Consider the following 19,122-nt stretch of genomic DNA (forward strand, 5'->3'; position numbering starts at 1 on the left):
AACATAATGGTTTACTAAGATCAGTAAGATTTTGTCTGCTTGGTTCAATTTGCATATATTTCTGAAATTGTGTTAATGAGCACTTTGGTATGGAAATTAGTCTAGTCTTTTGTTGTTAAATGCCGATGTTCGGGGTGTTGAGTTACGCAGGTTTACCACCCCCAACTTGGCTTCCAGCAGGTGTTTGGTATATTCCTAGTGCAGCTGTGCATAAAGCTGCTTCTGCCACACAAATGTATGAAACTGTTCTTAGCTAATAATTATAGATTACACAGCGATAATAATCCTGTACAGGGTTTAAAGGAATGGCATAGGCACCCAGACCACTTAATCTTAAAGGAACACTATAGTGTCAGGATTACAAACACTATAGTTTTAAAAGCGCTACTTAGGTTCCCTTTTCCCTGCATTAGAAAAGTGTTAAACTCCCCTTATTTCAACCCCCCACTTTGACACTATGGCTGAGATCATCAGATTTAGAAATCCAATACTTTCCCATAGCAAATGCAGCATAGCACCAATCGTCATCTCCTTGTATAGATGCATTGAATCAATACATCTCTAGGGGGAGCATTCACCATCTCCACCCACACAAAACATCAGTTCAAGAAAAAGATGGAGATCTGTATATCGTGTCACAAAACCTTTTCTTTGAAAAAATGAATTTCAAAATGCAGCGTTTACATTAAAACGCCTGCAGTGGCATGTTATACACACTAGAACAAGTACATTAAGCTGTAGCTGTTCTGGTGACTATAGTGATCCTTTAATGATGTGGTTTGGATGACATGCCCATATCTTTCATACACACATACCAGGCTTCCATGTATGAGTATATTCACAATGTATTTTAACCTTGGAATGTGTAAATGTTAGGTTGGTTAAGCTAGCTGAAGTTATTTTTCGTCTTTTCTCATTTGTGCATAAAGGAAAGAAGTCCCATCTTCGAAAAACAACAGAGAAGAAGGCACCTTCTAAAGAAACTACAGCAAAGCTCCAGCAATCTGACATCTGGAAGATGGAGAACGAGTTCTATGAATTTGCTCTAGAACAGTTTCAGTTTGTCAGGGCACACGCAGTTCGAGAAAAAGATGGAGAGCTGTATATCCTGGCACAAAACTTTTTCTATGAAAAAATTTACCCAAAGTCAAACTAAGGGAGGTTTACACTGCTAGTTTAATGGACTTACAACTTTTGTTCATAAGACTTAATTTCAGGCCTACAGACTCTGTTGGTAATTATACCTTTGAGACGGTTCATTGATAACTTGCTCCGGTTGTCTTCAAATGAGCCATATCAAATGTCAGCCACTAAGAAAACGCGACCTTCAGATGATTTAAAACTTCTGGCACGAGATCATAGTGATAACGCTATAAAAAAAATTGAACTTACGGTTCCTATTTAACACTGGACAGTCCCAAAAATACACTGTACATAAAGCCAAACTCTGGGTCCTTTTTATTTTCAAGAAAGTGTTTTCCTGACCACATTTATTTTTAATTTGTGTCCAATTTTCAATTGTGATGGTTCTTGATGAACGTGTGATTCACCTGTGTATATTCTGAACATCTTTTAAAACTGTACTGCACATGCTGCTGTAAAATGTACCCATCCAAAATGCTCACACATTATTAGAAATATTGTTGTACAGTAGGTCTGGGTGAAAAGACATCTAAGGCAATTACTACAAATAATTACACAAACACTCCTAAAAGCATCATTGTTTCAGCTAGAACCATATATTTGAGCAAACTATTAAAATCTGTATTTTACAGTAGTGCATTTTTATGGAATATACTTTGATATAAATCAAATAACTAAAAATGTGTCATACAAATAGGAGAGCTCCAGAGTACACACAGTCACCACTAATGCAATACCATATGCTTAATATCTCAAATGGACAAGGAAAAATGTCTGCAGGTATTATTCAGGGGACATGTCTATTTCAGAACCTTTAGGTAATTTTTATTTATGTATTTAAAGGGACATGCATTACTGTGAGACCACTATCTCATTTAATAGCTTTAGGACACCAATCAATGTCCTATTCCTAGGAATGCTCGAAAAGTGCACTGGGTGTGTTTGACAGTTTTAAAGATGTGCCGTTGGAAGATCTCTTTGCCCTGCAACAATCTAACAGGGGGAGGAGGAGTCTGATCAGAGAGATATATGCAGGCTTCGGTGTCTGAGATCTCTTTCGTGCTGCTGCATAATGATTTGTAGGTAGGAGGTAAGGTAATGGGGAGGCTGGAAAAACTTCTCTAGCTGAGAAGTGTGCTCAACAATGCATTTTGACCAAGTTTAGAAACATTTATTACATACTTTTAAAAGTTTATCTTGCTTTATTTTGGTTTGTATATCAGTTTAAAAGGGTTTGCTACCTGATTTAAAAAAATAGTTGTCAAGTCATGCATGTCCCTTTTTAATAATACGTTAGAACCCAAATAATGGATCTTCTGGAATAGAGTCATACTAGGATAGGAAGTGGAGAAGGATCAGGCCCCAAAGAGGCAGTTTCCCCCTTTAATGAAAATGTATTGTTGTTAATCTCCTGCAACTACTTGAGTAGGAATGACCCACTTAGAATCTGGAGGGATAGTGTGAGTGAAACTTTCACCCAACCCTATTGTACAATGCAGAAACACTAGACAGCAATTCAAAAACAATTGTACTTTATTTTTATTTCATTTGGTCTTCCTCCATGTCCAGAGAAATTGGAGAATCACTAGCTTATTGTTTTTTTTTTTTTATATATATTTTTTTACCCATCTGTTCATGCTTAATCTCTGTATATTGCAATAGCTATTAATTCAATGCAAAACCAACTGGTTAACTGTGGTAACAAGATTTCCTACTTCCATACTTTTACCTGTAGAATATTTTTTACTGAAGTGCTTTGTAATGTGTTTTAAATATTAGCATTTACATACTGAATAAAAAGCTGTAAATAATGCACATTTTGAAGTATTTGCACCAAAAAGTTTTAAATCCTGGTAAGATGATGGCAAATCCAGAAAAAAATCTCAAGGATGTTTTCACGGTGTTCTTCAGAATGATGACTCAAATCTGTTTGTTTATATGTATTTTTGGTTTTGTTTGTCCGGCAGCACTCATACTTCATTTTCCCAAAGACAACCTCTGGATATGACACTGAGCATGTAACTTTTTGGTTGACCATGGCGAGGTCTATTGTGAGTGGAACCTGTCCTGTGAAACCGCTGTATGGTCTTGCCCATCATGATGCAGCTCCGTTTCAGGGTCTTGGCAATCTTCTTATAGCCTAGGCCATCTTTATGTAGAGCAACAATATTTTTTTTTCAGATCCTCAGAGTTCTGTGCCATGTTGAACTTCCAGTGACCAGTATGCTCCCCATTCACACCTGAGAACTTGCAACACTGAGTCACGTGACACCAGGGAGGGAAAATGGCTAATTGGGCCCAATTTGGACATTTCCACTTAGTGATGTACTCACTTTTGTTGCCAATGGTTTAGAAATGAATGACTGTGTGTTGAGTTATTTTGAGGGGACAGCAAATTTACACTGTTATACAGGCTGTACACTTACTACTTTACATTGTAGCAGAGTGTCATTTATTCAGTGTTGTAACATGAAAAGATATATTTACAAAAATGTGAGGGTGTACTCACTTTTGTGAGATACAGTGTGTGTGTGTGTAATATATATATATATATATATATATATATATATATATATATATATATATTACAATGTTTAACAAAAATCTGCACACTGGTCAAGCCATAAGACTTGTTTTTCCCACATAAATCACAAATTTGCAGTGATGTTACTACTGCAAAGGATTCTGGGTGGGCATTTGCAAATTAGTTTAACAAAGAATCAGATTTTTGCCTCATTCCATTCATTTGAGTCTATGTTTCCACTTTGGCCTTACATTTCAATTTCACTTTTTATTCTAGCATATAACCCTGACAGAGCTGGCTCCAAGAATTGTAGTTTACATGCCAAGTTTTATTTTCAGGGACTAGAGAGCTTTGCTTTGTTTTCAGCCCTACCAATCTCATCCCACCTGCTTGTTTTTGATCAGATCCCGTCTTAACTTGAGAATTTGTCTCAATCATTAACATGCCTCCCAACCTTCCTGATTTTGGCTTAACACTCACAATTTGTCGGTCCTGTACTGCCTTAGTTCCTTGATGGTCCAGCTTTTGGGAACACCATGGAACTATCACCAACAATCATACCGCGAGTGCAATACAGGTTGCGCTGAACAGTACTTCTTTATGTCCTCTCTGTGGGATGGCCTGAGTAATGGACAGGCAACCTGACATGCATTCACTCCAGGCTGACTCTGCCACTCACTTGGGCAGAGCTGTCCTTTTTTTGTGCTGACATGCCCCTTTTCCAAGAGTGTCTGCCTCTTTGGGGTGTGGCTAGTGACAAACTCAAAAGTGTCCCGCCCCCTTCACCATCCTTCCACTAGAGTTGGGAGGTATGCATTAATAATATTTAAATTAACACACAAACATTTTAAAGTGGCTTTGTCATTTGATTTTTTGAAGTGACAATATAGGCATTCACACCACTTCATATAATTGATGAAGCCCCGATTTCTCCTAAACGTGCAAGAGAAAACATTGTAATGTTTGCATTCCAGGTTTAAAGGGACACTGTAGGCACCCAGACCAGTTCAGCTCATTGAAGTGGTCTGGGTGCAGGGTCCCTGTCAGTTTAACCCTGCAATGGTAATTATTGCAGTTATTGAGAAACTGTACCTTGCAGAGTTAACTCCACATCTAGTGACTGTCACTAGAGGTGCTACCACGTTGCCTAACTGACGCTGGATGAGCTCACGCTATGCATGGATTCAATGCTTTCTAATGGGTCCTAATAGTCCTAATGCGATCGTGATGCTTGCCACGCATGGGCACTTGGTTACAGATGTTGAGGGAGGAGCAGCGAAGGCAGCAGGGGACATCATCGCTGGATTCAGGTAACAAGTTTTTAACCCTTTCTGCGCTGCGAGGGGGATTATTATAGGCTAGGAATAAAATGTTGTATTCCTAGCCTTTAGTTTTCCTTTAAGTCCACCTCTAGTGGCTGTCTTCCAGACAGACACTAGATGCACTTCCTGGCTTCTCACGAAGTCTAACTCAGTGAAATTATGTTGGATGTCCCCACGCTATGCATGACATTCACATTGGTAATTATTGATTCAAAGCTTTCCTATGGGGAAGCTCTAATGCGCTTTGGCGTAACGTTGCAGTAGGAGTAGAGCACTTCTGAATTGAGGGAACTCAGCGCTGGAATTAAGTTGATAAGTTGAGTGTTAAAAGGTTTTTAACCGTTTCATGCGCTGGGAGGAACCTTAACTATTAGGGACAGGGGCATACAGTTTTGTATTCCTAAGGCTATAGTGTTCCATTAATTGAACTACCAGATTTTTAAAGCTCCATTTACCTTGTAATGATTACTTTTAAATCTTTAAGCAATTTGTTTTTTTTTTTTAATTGATGGATTTCTAAAACACCTTGCTTTCATCGACTCATCTGGGAGTTCAAAATTGTTTGCATTACACACATGCTCCACCTAACATTTAAAAAATGTAAAAAAAAAAATGATTTCAATTATGACATAAGTCCAGTGTGAGTCATGTCCAAACTAGGCAAGAAGTTTGGACTTTGCAGCTGATGCTATCTGTCAGTGGAACAGCTGCACCTTGGATCGCCTGTTCTGCCGAGAGGGGAGAGGGCTAAAGGTCTTCAGATAGTGGTCACAGTCAGATAGCTAAACACCCAATGTGGGGTTACAGGAAGCAAAGTGGATACGCTAAAATAGGGTCCCACATGCACAAGCCACAGTGCAGTTTAATTAAATAAGGAGACCAGATAGTGGAATATTATATGAGTTGGAAGAACCAACCACATCAAATAAAAAAAAAAAAACAGTGGAGCGCTGAATATGTACACGTACCCTAAAATAAGGGAATGAAATACAACAGAATGTCTCAAGGGAAAGAAATAGACAAAATATGGTGCAGTATGTCTTAAACAAATAGAGTAATATATTATCCGTATAAAGCACACTCACATGGTGCACAGCCTTAGGGGGGATAGGCTCAAATCTCATGCGCAGAGGTATTTATAGTTAATACCAAAACTTCTTCAGTGTAGAGATGTGGAATACTCAGGAATAAAAAGAAAGATAAGACAAATATAGTGCGTTATCTTCACTAAAACTGTGAATAAAATATTGCAGTCACTGCTCACCTTGTTGAGAGCCAAAGTACTGGGCTCTCAGGATAATGTGCACTGTGCCTTTAAGATGGCACAACTCTTCTTTACAGCAGAGGATAATGGCAAATTATGGGACTTAGATATATATTTAACAACATTTTTTAACCAAAATATTAGGTATATAAAAACAACAAAAAAAAAATACCACAGGTATTAAGTCCCAAAAATGAATGTTGCCGTCCAAAAGCAGTCCAAGACGCGTTTCGCCGAAACCAACAGGCTTTCTCAAGCGGTGTCCTCTTCTGTGCATGTTGTACAGGCTTTATACCTGGCGGTTCGTCTGTGATTGGTCCCCCTATGTGTCTTTCATCCAATCGTTTACCAGTCTGAGTGGGTGTCGGCCGGATCAGCTGTTTGCAGTAAGTTTCGTGTATCTGGAAGTGACGTATCGGAGAATCTCCGATGTCACTTCTGGTTTTCCGATATTGCCATATTGTGTATTGTCATAACGCTAGCCGGCAATGTAACTCAAGGCAATAATTTATAACGTCCATAACGAGAAATAAGGAAAGGAAACACAGGAAGACACAAAACTTTGTAAAGTAATAAAATGTGAGCAGGATATTGCCTTGCTGCAGAGGGATTTGGATAGATTGGGGGACTGGGCACTAAAATGGCAGATGAAATTTAACGTAGAAAAATGCAAAGTTATGCACTTCGGGGTTAAGAATGCACAAGCAATTTACACCCTAAATGGTAGTGAACTAGGGATAACCACACACGAGAAGGATTTGTGACCACACCTTGAATATGCTGTGCAATTTGGGGCACCTGTTCTAAAGAAGGATATCATGGCACTAGAAAAAGTGCAGAGACGAGCTACAAAATTGATAAAAGGAATGGAGCATTTTAGTTATGAAGAAAGGTTAAAAAATTTAAATCTCTTCAGTTTGGAAAAACGGCGCCTTAGAGGGGATATGATAACATTATACAAATATATTCGGGGCCAGTACAAACCATTATCTGGAAATCTATTCATAAACAGGGCTATACATAGGACACGAGGTCACACATTTAGGCTTGAAGAAAGGAGATTTCATCTAAGGCAAAGAAAAGGTTTTTTTTACAGTAAGAGCAATAAGGATATGGAATTCATAGCCGGAAGAGGTGGTTTTGTCAGAGTCTATACAGATGTTTAAATTGCAATTGGATAAATACTTGCAAAAACATAAAATACAGGGATACAATTTCTAATTAGTGGGCTAATAGCTGCTTGATCCAAGGAGACATCTGACTGTTATTTTGGGGTCAAGAAGGAAATTTTTTCCTAGTTTGTTGCAAAATTGGAAGCGCTTCAGACTGGGTTTTTTGCCTTCTTTTGGATCAACAGCAAAAGCATATGTGAGGAAGGCTGAACTTGATGGACGCAAGTCTCTTTTCAGCTATGTAACTATGTAAGTGCGATATATGGAGGAAGAATTTAGTAACTCTTATAAAGAAGAAATAGTAACTATGGTAATAAGATGACAAATATTGCAAATGGTATTAAACTGTATTATACACATAATAAACAGAGAAGCATTAACCATAATACAAAATACATATTAGGCTGTATAGTATATATATAAATACACATAATAAAAGGAAAGAACAATAAAAACATTAATCCTCATTCACCTAATCAATCTTATAGATACAAAGTGTCACATCAAGAAATCATCAAGCTTTCCAAAAGGACCACATGACAGGGCCATCTACATCTGAAAAAATGTATGATACATTTTAAAAAACATTTTTATATGTTAAATAATTAGTTTATTTCATAGAGATAACAAAATCCATAAAAAATGGTTATTATAAAAATATTATAAAAAACATAAAAATATTATAAAAAATGACAGAGTTTGAAATCATTGTTCAAACCACTAAGGATGTAAAGTATCTAAATTGAATATCCAGCGCATCTCTGCTTGTCCCATCTTTGTTTATTAAATCGTCTCCCCTCCAATTAGGGGTCACTTTGTGAATTCCCAAAAATTGTATTTTACTTGGATCACTATTATGGAAATTCTTAAAGCGAAGGGATACGCTGTGTTTTAAAAAAACTTCCTCGCATTTCTGTGTTCCTGTATTCTCATTTGTAAGGGACGAATAGTATGTCCAATATATAACAGTCCACGTGGACAAGTGATCATGTATATTATTTTCTTAGAATGGCACGTAATAATGCTTTTAATTTTAAAACTTTTTGGGGGGTTGTGGCAAAACCAACCTCGCCACTGTCCACTGGAGGAGCCTGGTTGCTAGCCTCCTGCCCTGCGACTACGGCCCTGGGATAGATTGCCCTTTAAGAAACTGATTTGGGCATGTTGTATTATATTATGCTGCTTCTGGCCCTTTAAGAACCATCTGGAGACATACTGTGGAGTTACTGGGTGGCCACCATTTCATGTATCAGAGGCACATGGTGAGAACAATGGATGAAGCACATGGTGAGAACAATGGATGGCGGCCATTTTAACTCACAGACATTGTTGTGACTTTTCTACACAGTGCCATCTCGGCGGTATTTGGTACACAAAGACATTGTGCAGTAGTTTCAAACTATACAACAGGGGACACATTATACAGTAATTATTTTTTATATAATCTGTATATGTTCTGCGGAATCTGCATGAAAATGTATCTTCCAAACTACTGAATGGATCTGGGTGAATTTTGGAAATGTGGTTCACCCAGATCCCCTGGTTCTGAGGATATACTTTATATGGGGTTATTGCATGTTTTGGGTTCCCTGTGATATGTTTTATAAAACTGTATTCTTCTGCCTGTGATAATGAGATTACCCATTGTGTTCAGTAATCATATTACAGGCAGAGGGGAGGATTTTGTGTGGGAGTGTCTGTGTGTATTGTACAGATTGATTGGTTGTTTTGTCCCTCCCTGTGGGCGGTCCTGTATTCTCAACAACTGTAATAAAAACCAGGCTGGGTGTACCAGCCTCAGTTCCTACTTGACCCTCAAAACGAAGTGTCATCTCGTTATTGGGGGAATTGGATTGTATGCTGACTGCCAGGAGTGTATGCGGATTGCATGCTTTTCCTGTTCAGCTATTCCAGGGTTCGTGTGTTTCCAGTTCGGGAGTTGGAAGATTCATACAGTTTGGAGTTCGGGAGATTGGTGATTGCAGTAGCTGCTGGTCTATCTGAAAGGGGATTATTGCCTAAACTGGGTTTTATCCTCTTGTGTGTGAAACGGTCCGCAACAACTGGTGGCAAGCGGCGGGATTTTCCCTGCACAGAGGATTCAAGGAAAGCACTGGTATATAGTGCATGGAGGGCAACGCTAGCACTCGTGCAGCGACCCTGGCTTCGGAGGAACTCAAGGGATAGAGCTAGCTATGGGCAGCGTCCCTATCTGCAGCAACATGGGGCTAGCAAGACCCTGGACAGCAGCCAGTGAATTGGAAACCGCCTGTCACAGTACTATGAGGGTGCTGATTTCATGAAGGAAGTAAAGGCGCGGCTGGTCTGGTTTGGCCCAAACCCTTCAGATGAAGTGGTCCATCACGTGATGCGCTTGTTGAGTGCTGAGAACCAAGAAGCACGGAACTTCGAGTACCAACTGTGGAGTTTGGGGGTATTGACACCCCGTCTCCAGCGACAGAGTGAGTTACAAGGAGAGGAGAGCAGCGACCTCCCTTCCCAGCGGCGGCCTGAGTTCCGGGAGGAGGTGATGGTAGATCTCTCCACCATACAGCAACCAGGAGACACACACAGATGGCAGGTGGAGATGGGACCAAGGTCTCTCCACCGGCCCTACAGGGATGCTGGGTACCCGGCCCAGATCCCCAGCGGCAGTGTAAAGTGCAGGGAGAGGAGAGCAGCGTCCTCCCTCCACAGCGGCAGGCTGAGTTACAGGGGGCAGAGGTAGTTGTTCCTGCCCTCCAGCAGCAGAGTGATATGCCGGGAAGGCAGTGTGAAGTGCAGGGAGAGGAGAGCAGCGTCCTCCCTCCCCAGCGGCAGGCTGAGTTAAAGGGGGCAGAGGTAGTTGATCCTGCCCTCCAGCAGCAGCATAATTTTTTGGGAATTGGGAGCCCAGTCTCCATTCCCTAGCGGCCGAGTGATGTGCCGGGAATTGGGAGCCCAGTCTCCATTCCCCAGCGGCCAAGTGATGTGCCGGGAATAGAGAGCACAGTCCCCTTTCCCCAGCAGCAGGACCCTGTATTGGGAGCAGAGACAGTCGGTCTCCCTCCACAGAGGCTGGAAGTATGTATGGGAGAGGAGCTTGCTACCACCTCTCCCCAGCGGCAGCTTAACATACCAGGGGGAGACAGTAAGCCCCACACCTGTGCAGATGGGACCGTGGTCTCTGCACTTCCAGCCCAGGGGGTAGGGACGGTCGGTCCTGCCCCCCCACGACAGGGCTGTTTAGCCAAAGGGGAGACAGTCGGTCTCCTGCAGCAGAGCTGTGTAACTAAAGGGGAGACAGTCGGTCTCCAGCAGCAGAGTGGTGCAGCTAAAGGGGAGACAGCAACCAGGCTTCAACCAGACTACTCCCTTGGTAGTGCTGGCATCCGGGCAGAGTACCACTGGTCTCTGCCCACACAGCAACCCACCAAGGCAGCCTACCAGTCCCCCACACAGCCATGGTGAGGCATCTGGACATGGACAAATTTCTCCTCTACCCAGGTGTAGTAACCAGTTATTGTGGGTGGGCTGTATTGCTGTTTCTGTTTTGTGGGTGGGCTGCTGGACTAACAAGGGCACTGACCGGCAGGAGGTCAGATACCCTGTTAGTCTGTTTGGAAAAGGGGAGAGATGTGACGAGAGCAATCTCGCCACATTGCATTGGAGAAGCCTGGCTGCCCGCCTCCTGCCTTTGGACTATGGCCCTGGGAGATTGGGCCCTTTAAAAACAGTATTCGGCCCTAACAGAGTGCATGTCACTCATTCTGGCCCTTTAAACACAGTGGGGCCATTCGGTACTTGCCCTGTGTGAGCGGTGATACCCCCAGATAGCTATGCCATGGAGCCTATTTATATAATGAAAGACTATGGGAAAGACTTTAGCTCCATGGCAATTGAACTGTGTGAATAGGATCTGAGCGCTATTCGGTAGTTTTGTGCGTTCAGATCCCAGCTATCTGGGGATATGTGAAATGTCTGTGTGTTATGTGTAAAAGATGACTGTATGTATTTTTAAAGAATTTTATGTCTTTCTGTAACCATGTGGTTAATGGAGTCTGCCTCTAGCCCTGGATAATTGGATTAATTTCCCCTTTGTCTCCAGGATAGAGGCCTCTGTAAAACCTGCTTAACCCCTTAAGGACACATGACATGTGTGACATGTCATGATTCCCTTTTATTCCAGAAGTTTGGTCCTTAAGGGGTTAAACCAGATTGCCATGCTGCCAGTAAGGGACAAAAGATACTTTTACTAACTTTTGAACCCCTGGTCCTATTCATGCCATTTTTTAATATGTTGTTCCCCTGAATGGATTGATTGTGAATATGTAAGTTGTATGTGAATGTGATGTATGGTTTTAGAGTTATGAATGTTAGGTAAAAAGTATGTTAAACTGTAAATGTTCTTGCCAGCAGATAATTGAGCTATGTATATTGCTAAAACTGAATTATCTAGCCTGGCCCAGAGGAGGAGTTTTGTGTTGCATAAATTGTGAGTTCTGTGTGTCAGTAAATCAGTCCTGTTCCAGCATTAAGCTTTGGCTCATGTGTGGATTATTTGGCGATACCAGCAAGTTATTACTCTGTGGATTACTTGGTGATTTTATTTTATGGGAAGAAGGGAATGCTTGACGGAGTAACGGATTGTACCGTCACAGGGGTCTTTTGGGTGTAGGAATTCCCTAATTTCTATTTTTTTAATATTTGTGCTTCTACAAGCTCCACATACCCCACAGCCGTAGAAGCCCTTGGGTTCGTTAAATGGATTAGTAGTCTTTGTGTTCATGTAGTTATTTGTAAGACTGATACGTAAATTGGGTACTCCCCGGTATATTATTCTGGGTTTGTCTGGTAGAAGTATATTCAATGTTTCATTACTTTTCAAAATGGGCCAATGTTTAGAGATTATTCTCTTTACTTGATTGCCCTGAGCATTAAAATCGCATATAAAAGGTATCTCATTATTTTCAAATGTAGCTGGTTTATGCTTGTATTGTAATAGGGACTCTCTGTCTCTGAGTGATGTTTGATGGTAAGCTGTCTGTAATAGTTGTCTGTCATATCCCTTTTTAGAAAAGTCTTTAATAATTTTATGAGCCTGTTTTTGGAACACAGTGTCTGTGCAATTGTGTTTTACCCTAAGTAATTGTGCTTTTGGTGCATTTAAAAGCCAAGGTGAATAGTGGCAACTTGTTTGTTGGATGTAGCCAGTGGTGTATCCTGGTTTAGTGCTGCCCTAGGCAGGACAAAACTCAGGCGCCCCCTCCCCCACCCCCTTGCCACTCCCACCCAACCCCCCCCCCCGCCCTGCCTTCTAAATACACACACACACATTCACTGACAGATAGGCATACACTAGCTAACAGAAACATACACACACTAACAGACACACTCACTAACAGACACACAGAGACAAACACTGACTAGCAGACACAGACACACAGAGACACTCACTAACAGACACACACTCACAGGCAAACACACTTACACTAACAGACACACACACTAACAGACTTACACACACACTCACTCTAACACATTTTTTTTTATTTTGTAAAGAAGAGTTGTGCCTTCTTAAAGGCACAGTGCGCATTATCCTGAGAGCCCAGTACTTTGGCTCTCAACAAGGTGAGCAGTGACTGCTATATTTTATTCACAGTTTTAGTGAAGATAACGCACTGTATATGTCTTATCTTTCTTTTTATTCCTGAGTATTCCACATCTCTACACTGAAGAAGTTTTGGTATTAACTATAAATACCTCTGCGCATGAGATTTGAGCCTATCCCCCCTAAGGCTCTGCACCATGTGAGTGTGCTTTATACGGATAATATATTACTCTATTTGTTTAAGACATACTGCACCACATTTTGTCTATTTCTTTCCCTCAGGCATTCTGTTGTATTTCATTCCCTTATTTTAGGGTAAGTATACATATTCGGTGCTCCACTGTTTTTTGTTTGATGTGGTTGGTTCTTCCCACTCAAATAATATTCCACTATCTGGTCTGCATGTTACTGTGTTAAGTTAGAGGTATTAACACGAGTGTTGAGCTGCTTTTTGAATTCTTTATGTAAATGTACTTTAAGCGCCTTATATTGACACAGCACATTTGGTTTATTTCTCTAATTAAATAAGGACATTGCTGGCACCAGCACTCAGCTTCCAAAAGCGGTCAAGTCAAGTGGAATGAAAAGTGTGTGTGTGTGTGTGTGTGTATAAACACACACACACACACCACACCACACCACCCCCTCTCTCTCCCCTCTTTCCCTCTTTTTACTTGAGAAGCTTTCAGGGTACTAGGAGCTAGAAGGCCATGGCCAGGGTATTAGTGTTCTGTCCCACAGCATGTTATGTGGATATTACACTTGATATTAATTACATTTATTTTGATGCCTATGGTGTGTTTTATCAAGTGCTGCACTGCACACCTTTACTCTCCTTCAAGCAATGCTGCGTGACCTGTTCCAAACTTCCATAGATTAGGAGCCTTAATGGACATCCAAGTCTAATCTTCAGGAAACAACCCTTAGAGGGTTTGAGGCTCCCACATTTCCCCCAGACTGACCATACAGAAAGGTTGGATCTTGCTTGCAGCGAGGAAACTGACTGCTCCATAAATTGCCTCCTCACGTCCAAAGAAGGAATCTCCTTAAAGGACTAGAAGAGATATGGTGGCCAAAAGGTCAAGGACCCAACTCTCCCACTAAAACTCAGTGTTGAGGAATAGAGTTTTGGGGAACAAAGCACAAAACATAAAAAGTGACAAAAAAAAAGTTCATAAACACACATGCATGTTCAAGGTGTTATAAATAAAACAGGTTTAAGCGGTTCAAGTGACCTTTTTCCTATTGTTTGCTCTTCTCTTCCTTTTCCAGAATCTGTTCTTTTCTTCCTTTCTGATCTATTTCTCTTTAAAACATAAGATAAAGAACTTTGGCTTATGTAGCAGCTCTGCAATACTATTTATACACCTCTCCCTGACTGCTGTACGAAATATGCTAATAATCATTAACAATACAATCTGCTTTGTATATAACCGCTTTGAATCGTTATATCTAATCAATATTTCAGGCTAATACATTTGCTATTGCAGTTCTATATGGTATTCGAGCAGGAATAAAAGGCAAAAGCTGCTCCAGAAACAGGTGGGAGAACACAGCTATCAGTCATCATTCTAGTACGTGCCAAGAGGCGGAATAGTGATTGACAGCCCTGGCTGATTTCCAACCATTCGTGTAGCAGTGCCAGCCTTTACTGTGCCAGCCAGTAGAGCTCCATAGTAAGTTAACCCATTGATGCGTCAATAAAGGGTTTAGTCACTAAACAAATCTGTGGTGGAGCAAGTTGCAAAATGTAGACCAAATAACCTGGGTTGTTGTTGTTTTTCTGATATTTTTGTTATTCACATAAGACAGAACCCAGTTTAGTGAATAAATGTTTACTTTTCTGGCCAGATCTTCTTTACTGTCAGTGCAGCCTGCCTCCGATTACGGTGTTACTGCTAAAGTTATTGGAACCATTATTTCATTTTCTATGAGTGTTCTAACTGGAAAATGTTGTATGTACTGGAATATAACTCATTATTTCAATATTTTTAGCACTGTCTGCACCGTTAACATGGTATGGATTTCTAAATAAGGGATCTGTCACTTCTCTGGAAATTACAATATTGAATAAACAATTAAACAATGTTTAGGGAAAAAGTAAACATAATAATGAACATCCTGGGAAGTAAACGCTCTCCTTTACAGAGAAATGTTCAAAACACTTTGGACATTAAATAATAGGTACAGGGTTGTCTGTGTTTGAAATGAATGTCAGCCAGCATGTAAAGTGTGTTGCAGGTGTCGGCAACCTACGGCACGTGTGCCATGCATGGCAGTAGAGGCTGCCTGACCCAAACAGACTCTGACCTATCAGGGGTTCCAGTGGAACTTCAGATATGCGCAACTTGAACTGTGATTGCAGGCGGTGAGGGGCAGGCCTCAATTGACACATTGCAGCACTTAGAAGAAGTGATCTCAGAACTCTTTCTCCCAGCACTTGTGGATGGGAATTCGCACTGGAGTAGAGCAACCAGCTGCAGTGATCACAGCTCCTGTACCTGGCCAGCCTGGTCCCCACTTAACCCCAGGATAGCCACCTACACTGCTAGATAGACAGAAGTCTCCCCTCGTATAAATAATACAAACAATCCACACACAGTCCCCACAAACACAACACCGTCCAATGATCCCCTCACTGTTGACACTCTGATTGCTAAAGAAACCCACCAAGGTTTTATGTTGGGTCCTTTTTCCTCCTCCCCTTTTCATCTTGGTGAACAAACCCCACTGGAATTGCCATTAACAAACGCTCAAATACACAAAAACCCGCATGATTATTGACCTATCAGCTCCTCATTCATCATCCACATCAAGCTTAAATTCTCTGAACTGTCCTCTGAATTTTCTCTCCACTATGCTGCCATGAATTGTGCCATACAGGCAACCTTGAAAGAAGGTAGGGCCACATTGCTCAGCAAAACATATTTCTAACGCTTTCAAATTGCTCCCTATGTTTTTTTCTTTGTGGCACATCCATAGTATCAAGTTGAGAGACAATTATTATTTTGCTACAAGGCTCACGTTTGGGGTCAAGAGTAGCCCCACACTTTTTTATATATTCGCCAAGACGCTCTGCTGAATGTGGCCAGATGTCCCATGGTGATCCATCATTTGGATGATATTTAGTTGGTGGAAGATAGTTGTAACATTCCCCAGAACATCTTGGCACCACAACTCTAGTCTCTACACTGGGCATCCCACTTTCACCCGACAAGACCATTGGCCCCACTACCAGATTGGTATTTTTGAGGATTATCTTGGACTCCACTCTAATGCAGTCCTGTCTCCCAGAAGATAAACTCCTGCATATTCTCGAAGAGTTGGACTGGTTCCTGAATTTAGGAGCCCATACATGTAAGGATCTTCAGTCCCTACTGGGTTCCTTCAACTTCGCAATACGCATTATCCCACAGGGTAGATCTTTCAAATCTAGACTTCTTTGCCTACTATAAGCATAAGAACTATCCGTCAAAGCGCAAACTCTGACCAATAGTTAAGGAGGGGTTACAGGGGTAGTATAGGGCTTAACCCTGAATATATAGCTAACAAACAGAAGGAGTGAGAAGGGCTCCCAGTGGGAACGGGGTCCTTAGTCTCACAGCCACTACCCCCAGTCTTAATATCAAAGCAGTTAAAACAAAAAAATAACAAAGACTTTAATAGGACAAATATTATCCAAAATGAAGAAAAAAAGAAGTATAATATCAAAAAACACACCACCTATTAAATCACCCCACACAGTGAGGGTTAAAAACAAAATGATAGTAGTCTGCGACTATAAATGTAAACTGGCGGACCAGTATGGCTGGGAACCTAATGGAATACAGGCTGCAACAGCAATCAAAAAAACTGCTAGTGTATCAAATTTCTAAGCAAGATTGCAATTGTGGAGATACATAGTTGCTAGTACAGCCTCCCTTGGAACCTCAGCCTACCTGTCACTAGTATGTGCCAGGAGACAGCAAAAAAACCGAGGGATTCCCCCAATTCAAACAGTCCCAGGAACAGCTAACATTCAGTTGTCTCTATAATAACTTTCGATAGTCCTAAAGTGTGCTCAACTTAAGTCCATTGTCAAAATACCTGGCGTGTCTAATGCACCAAAAGGAAGTAAATCGAAAGGAAAGTGAGATCAAAGAGTATATAGAGAAAACAAAGTAATGAAAGGGGCTGAGTTTAAACAGAGTTAAGCGAAAAATTCAGTTACCATAGCTGCTCTTAGCTCAGAGTAGTCCCTTAAGTCTGTACCTAAGACTGTGGGATATCCCTCAGGCTGTCAAAGTAGTCGACATCAAAAGTTTGTCTATGTCCAATGACAAATTCATGTGGAACACACTGCCCAACGCGCGTTTCGGCGGTCTCACCGCCTTTCTCAAGGGCAAATAGTAGTGCATAGTGTGCCTTCCCTTACTTTGTTTATATACCCAAACCGCCCACTAATCCAGTGGGAGGTGGGGTATCAAAGTATCCACCAGCCGAGTACACTAATTACCGCTGGTGGTGTGCGCATGTCCATTTCCCCGGCGCATGCGCGGGAACTTTTCCCCCTTCGTGGGTATAGAACCTCCTTTGCTTGCGCATGCGTCGGGACTCAGTCTCCGGGCCAGGTAAATGGCTCGCTCATGGAGATGCGCATGTCCGTCACTTAGATACCGGCGCATGCGCGCGGACTTAGATAACAGCTAAATGTCCGTTTGATCGCGCATGTCCATTTACTTTGATACCGGCGCATGCGCCCGGACTTTATTAACAGCTAAATGTCCGTTTGATCGCGCATGTGCCGAGATAGAGTAATAGACCGGCTGTGTGCCGGAGTAGCCTCTAACAATTTCAGCAGAGTCTGAGCTCTACAAGAGCCCAGATAAGGCTACCCTAAGCAATATTAAGGATCCACATCGGTTAAACCATGTCTGTTAATAGGTATCCGTGATTAATCTCTATCATAGTGCGATGGAGGTAACTATAGAACGGCTTGATAATCCAAATATCATATAATTCAGTATCTAGTGAGGTCATACATTTAGGGGAGGCACAATTTATGGTAAATGACATAGTCTGTAACACTAGGAAAAAATGAGTAAAATTAAAAAAGTCCAATCAAATGTTATGAACTAAGTCAATTGTATACAATGAAAGAGTGGTTCATGAAACAAGAAAAGGCATGGTTCAAAAAAGCAAAAGGACTGCGCTTATTGGGTTTTATTCTGTCACACAACTACTTCCTGTTCAATTCCAAGTTCTACCACCAGGTGAGGGGTACCGCCATGGGCACAGCGTGTGCTCCATCGTACGCGAACCTTCACCTGGGTTGGTGGGAACGTTGGATATCTACTCTAGAGAATATGACAGAGTACTTACCCAAGATCCTATGGTGGGGTCGCTATATCGACGACGTTCTAATTGTTTGGCAGGGCACCCCCCAGGAATTCTCTGATTTGGTGACTCTTCTTAACCATAATGAAGAGAACCTCCGCTTTACCTTTGAATTTGGGGGACGCTCCATTAACTTTTTAGACGTGACCATCACCATGGATGAGGGGGGTACATTTCAATCCACACTATACAAAAAACCAACTGCTACAAACTCGCTTCTCCATTGGAGTAGTTATCATCCAAGACCTTTGAAGGCAGGTATCCCTACGGGTCAATACCTCCGTCTCCGGAGGAATTGCAGCGATACTCTAGATTTCAAACTTAAAGCACAACAACTCAGAGCCCACTTCAAGGCTAAGGGCTATCCGAATCGCTGCTTGAAGAGGGCATACAAAAGGGCATTAGGGACCGAGAGGAGTGCACTCCTTAGTGACCAACCTGACAAGGATGATAGGGAAGCCGGTAAAATACGCATGATTGCGACATATGATGCAGGCTGGCCCGAGGTTAGGAAGTCACTGGACAGATTTTGGCCTCTATTGCTGAATGACGTCCACTTAAAACAGGTCCTTGGCCCTCACATCGACATTACGGCTAGACGGGGCCGTAATATCCGAGACATGTTGGTACCAAGTCACTTCTCTACTCCAACACAACCAAGAGTCACCTGGCTAGGTACCCCACCCTGTGGCTCATACAGCTGCGGTAGATGTGTCGCTTGTCGATACATC

General features: G+C 41.6%; 1 protein-coding gene across 1 annotated transcript in view; it reads left to right on the forward strand.

Moving 5' to 3' along the window:
* HS2ST1 (heparan sulfate 2-O-sulfotransferase 1) overlaps nt 1-2,958 on the forward strand; it is a 150,732-nt gene extending 147,774 nt beyond the window's left edge. The window contains exon 7 of the mRNA XM_063428360.1: nt 930-2,958. Within this exon, the coding sequence (XP_063284430.1) occupies nt 930-1,156 (227 nt within the window). The 3' untranslated portion in view covers nt 1,157-2,958. The remainder of the gene's footprint in view (nt 1-929) is intronic.
* The last annotated feature ends 16,164 nt before the right edge of the window (nt 2,959-19,122 follow it).

Source organism: Pelobates fuscus, chromosome 7 (assembly GCF_036172605.1).
Source record: "Pelobates fuscus isolate aPelFus1 chromosome 7, aPelFus1.pri, whole genome shotgun sequence".
Taxonomy (NCBI): Eukaryota; Metazoa; Chordata; class Amphibia; order Anura; family Pelobatidae; genus Pelobates; species Pelobates fuscus.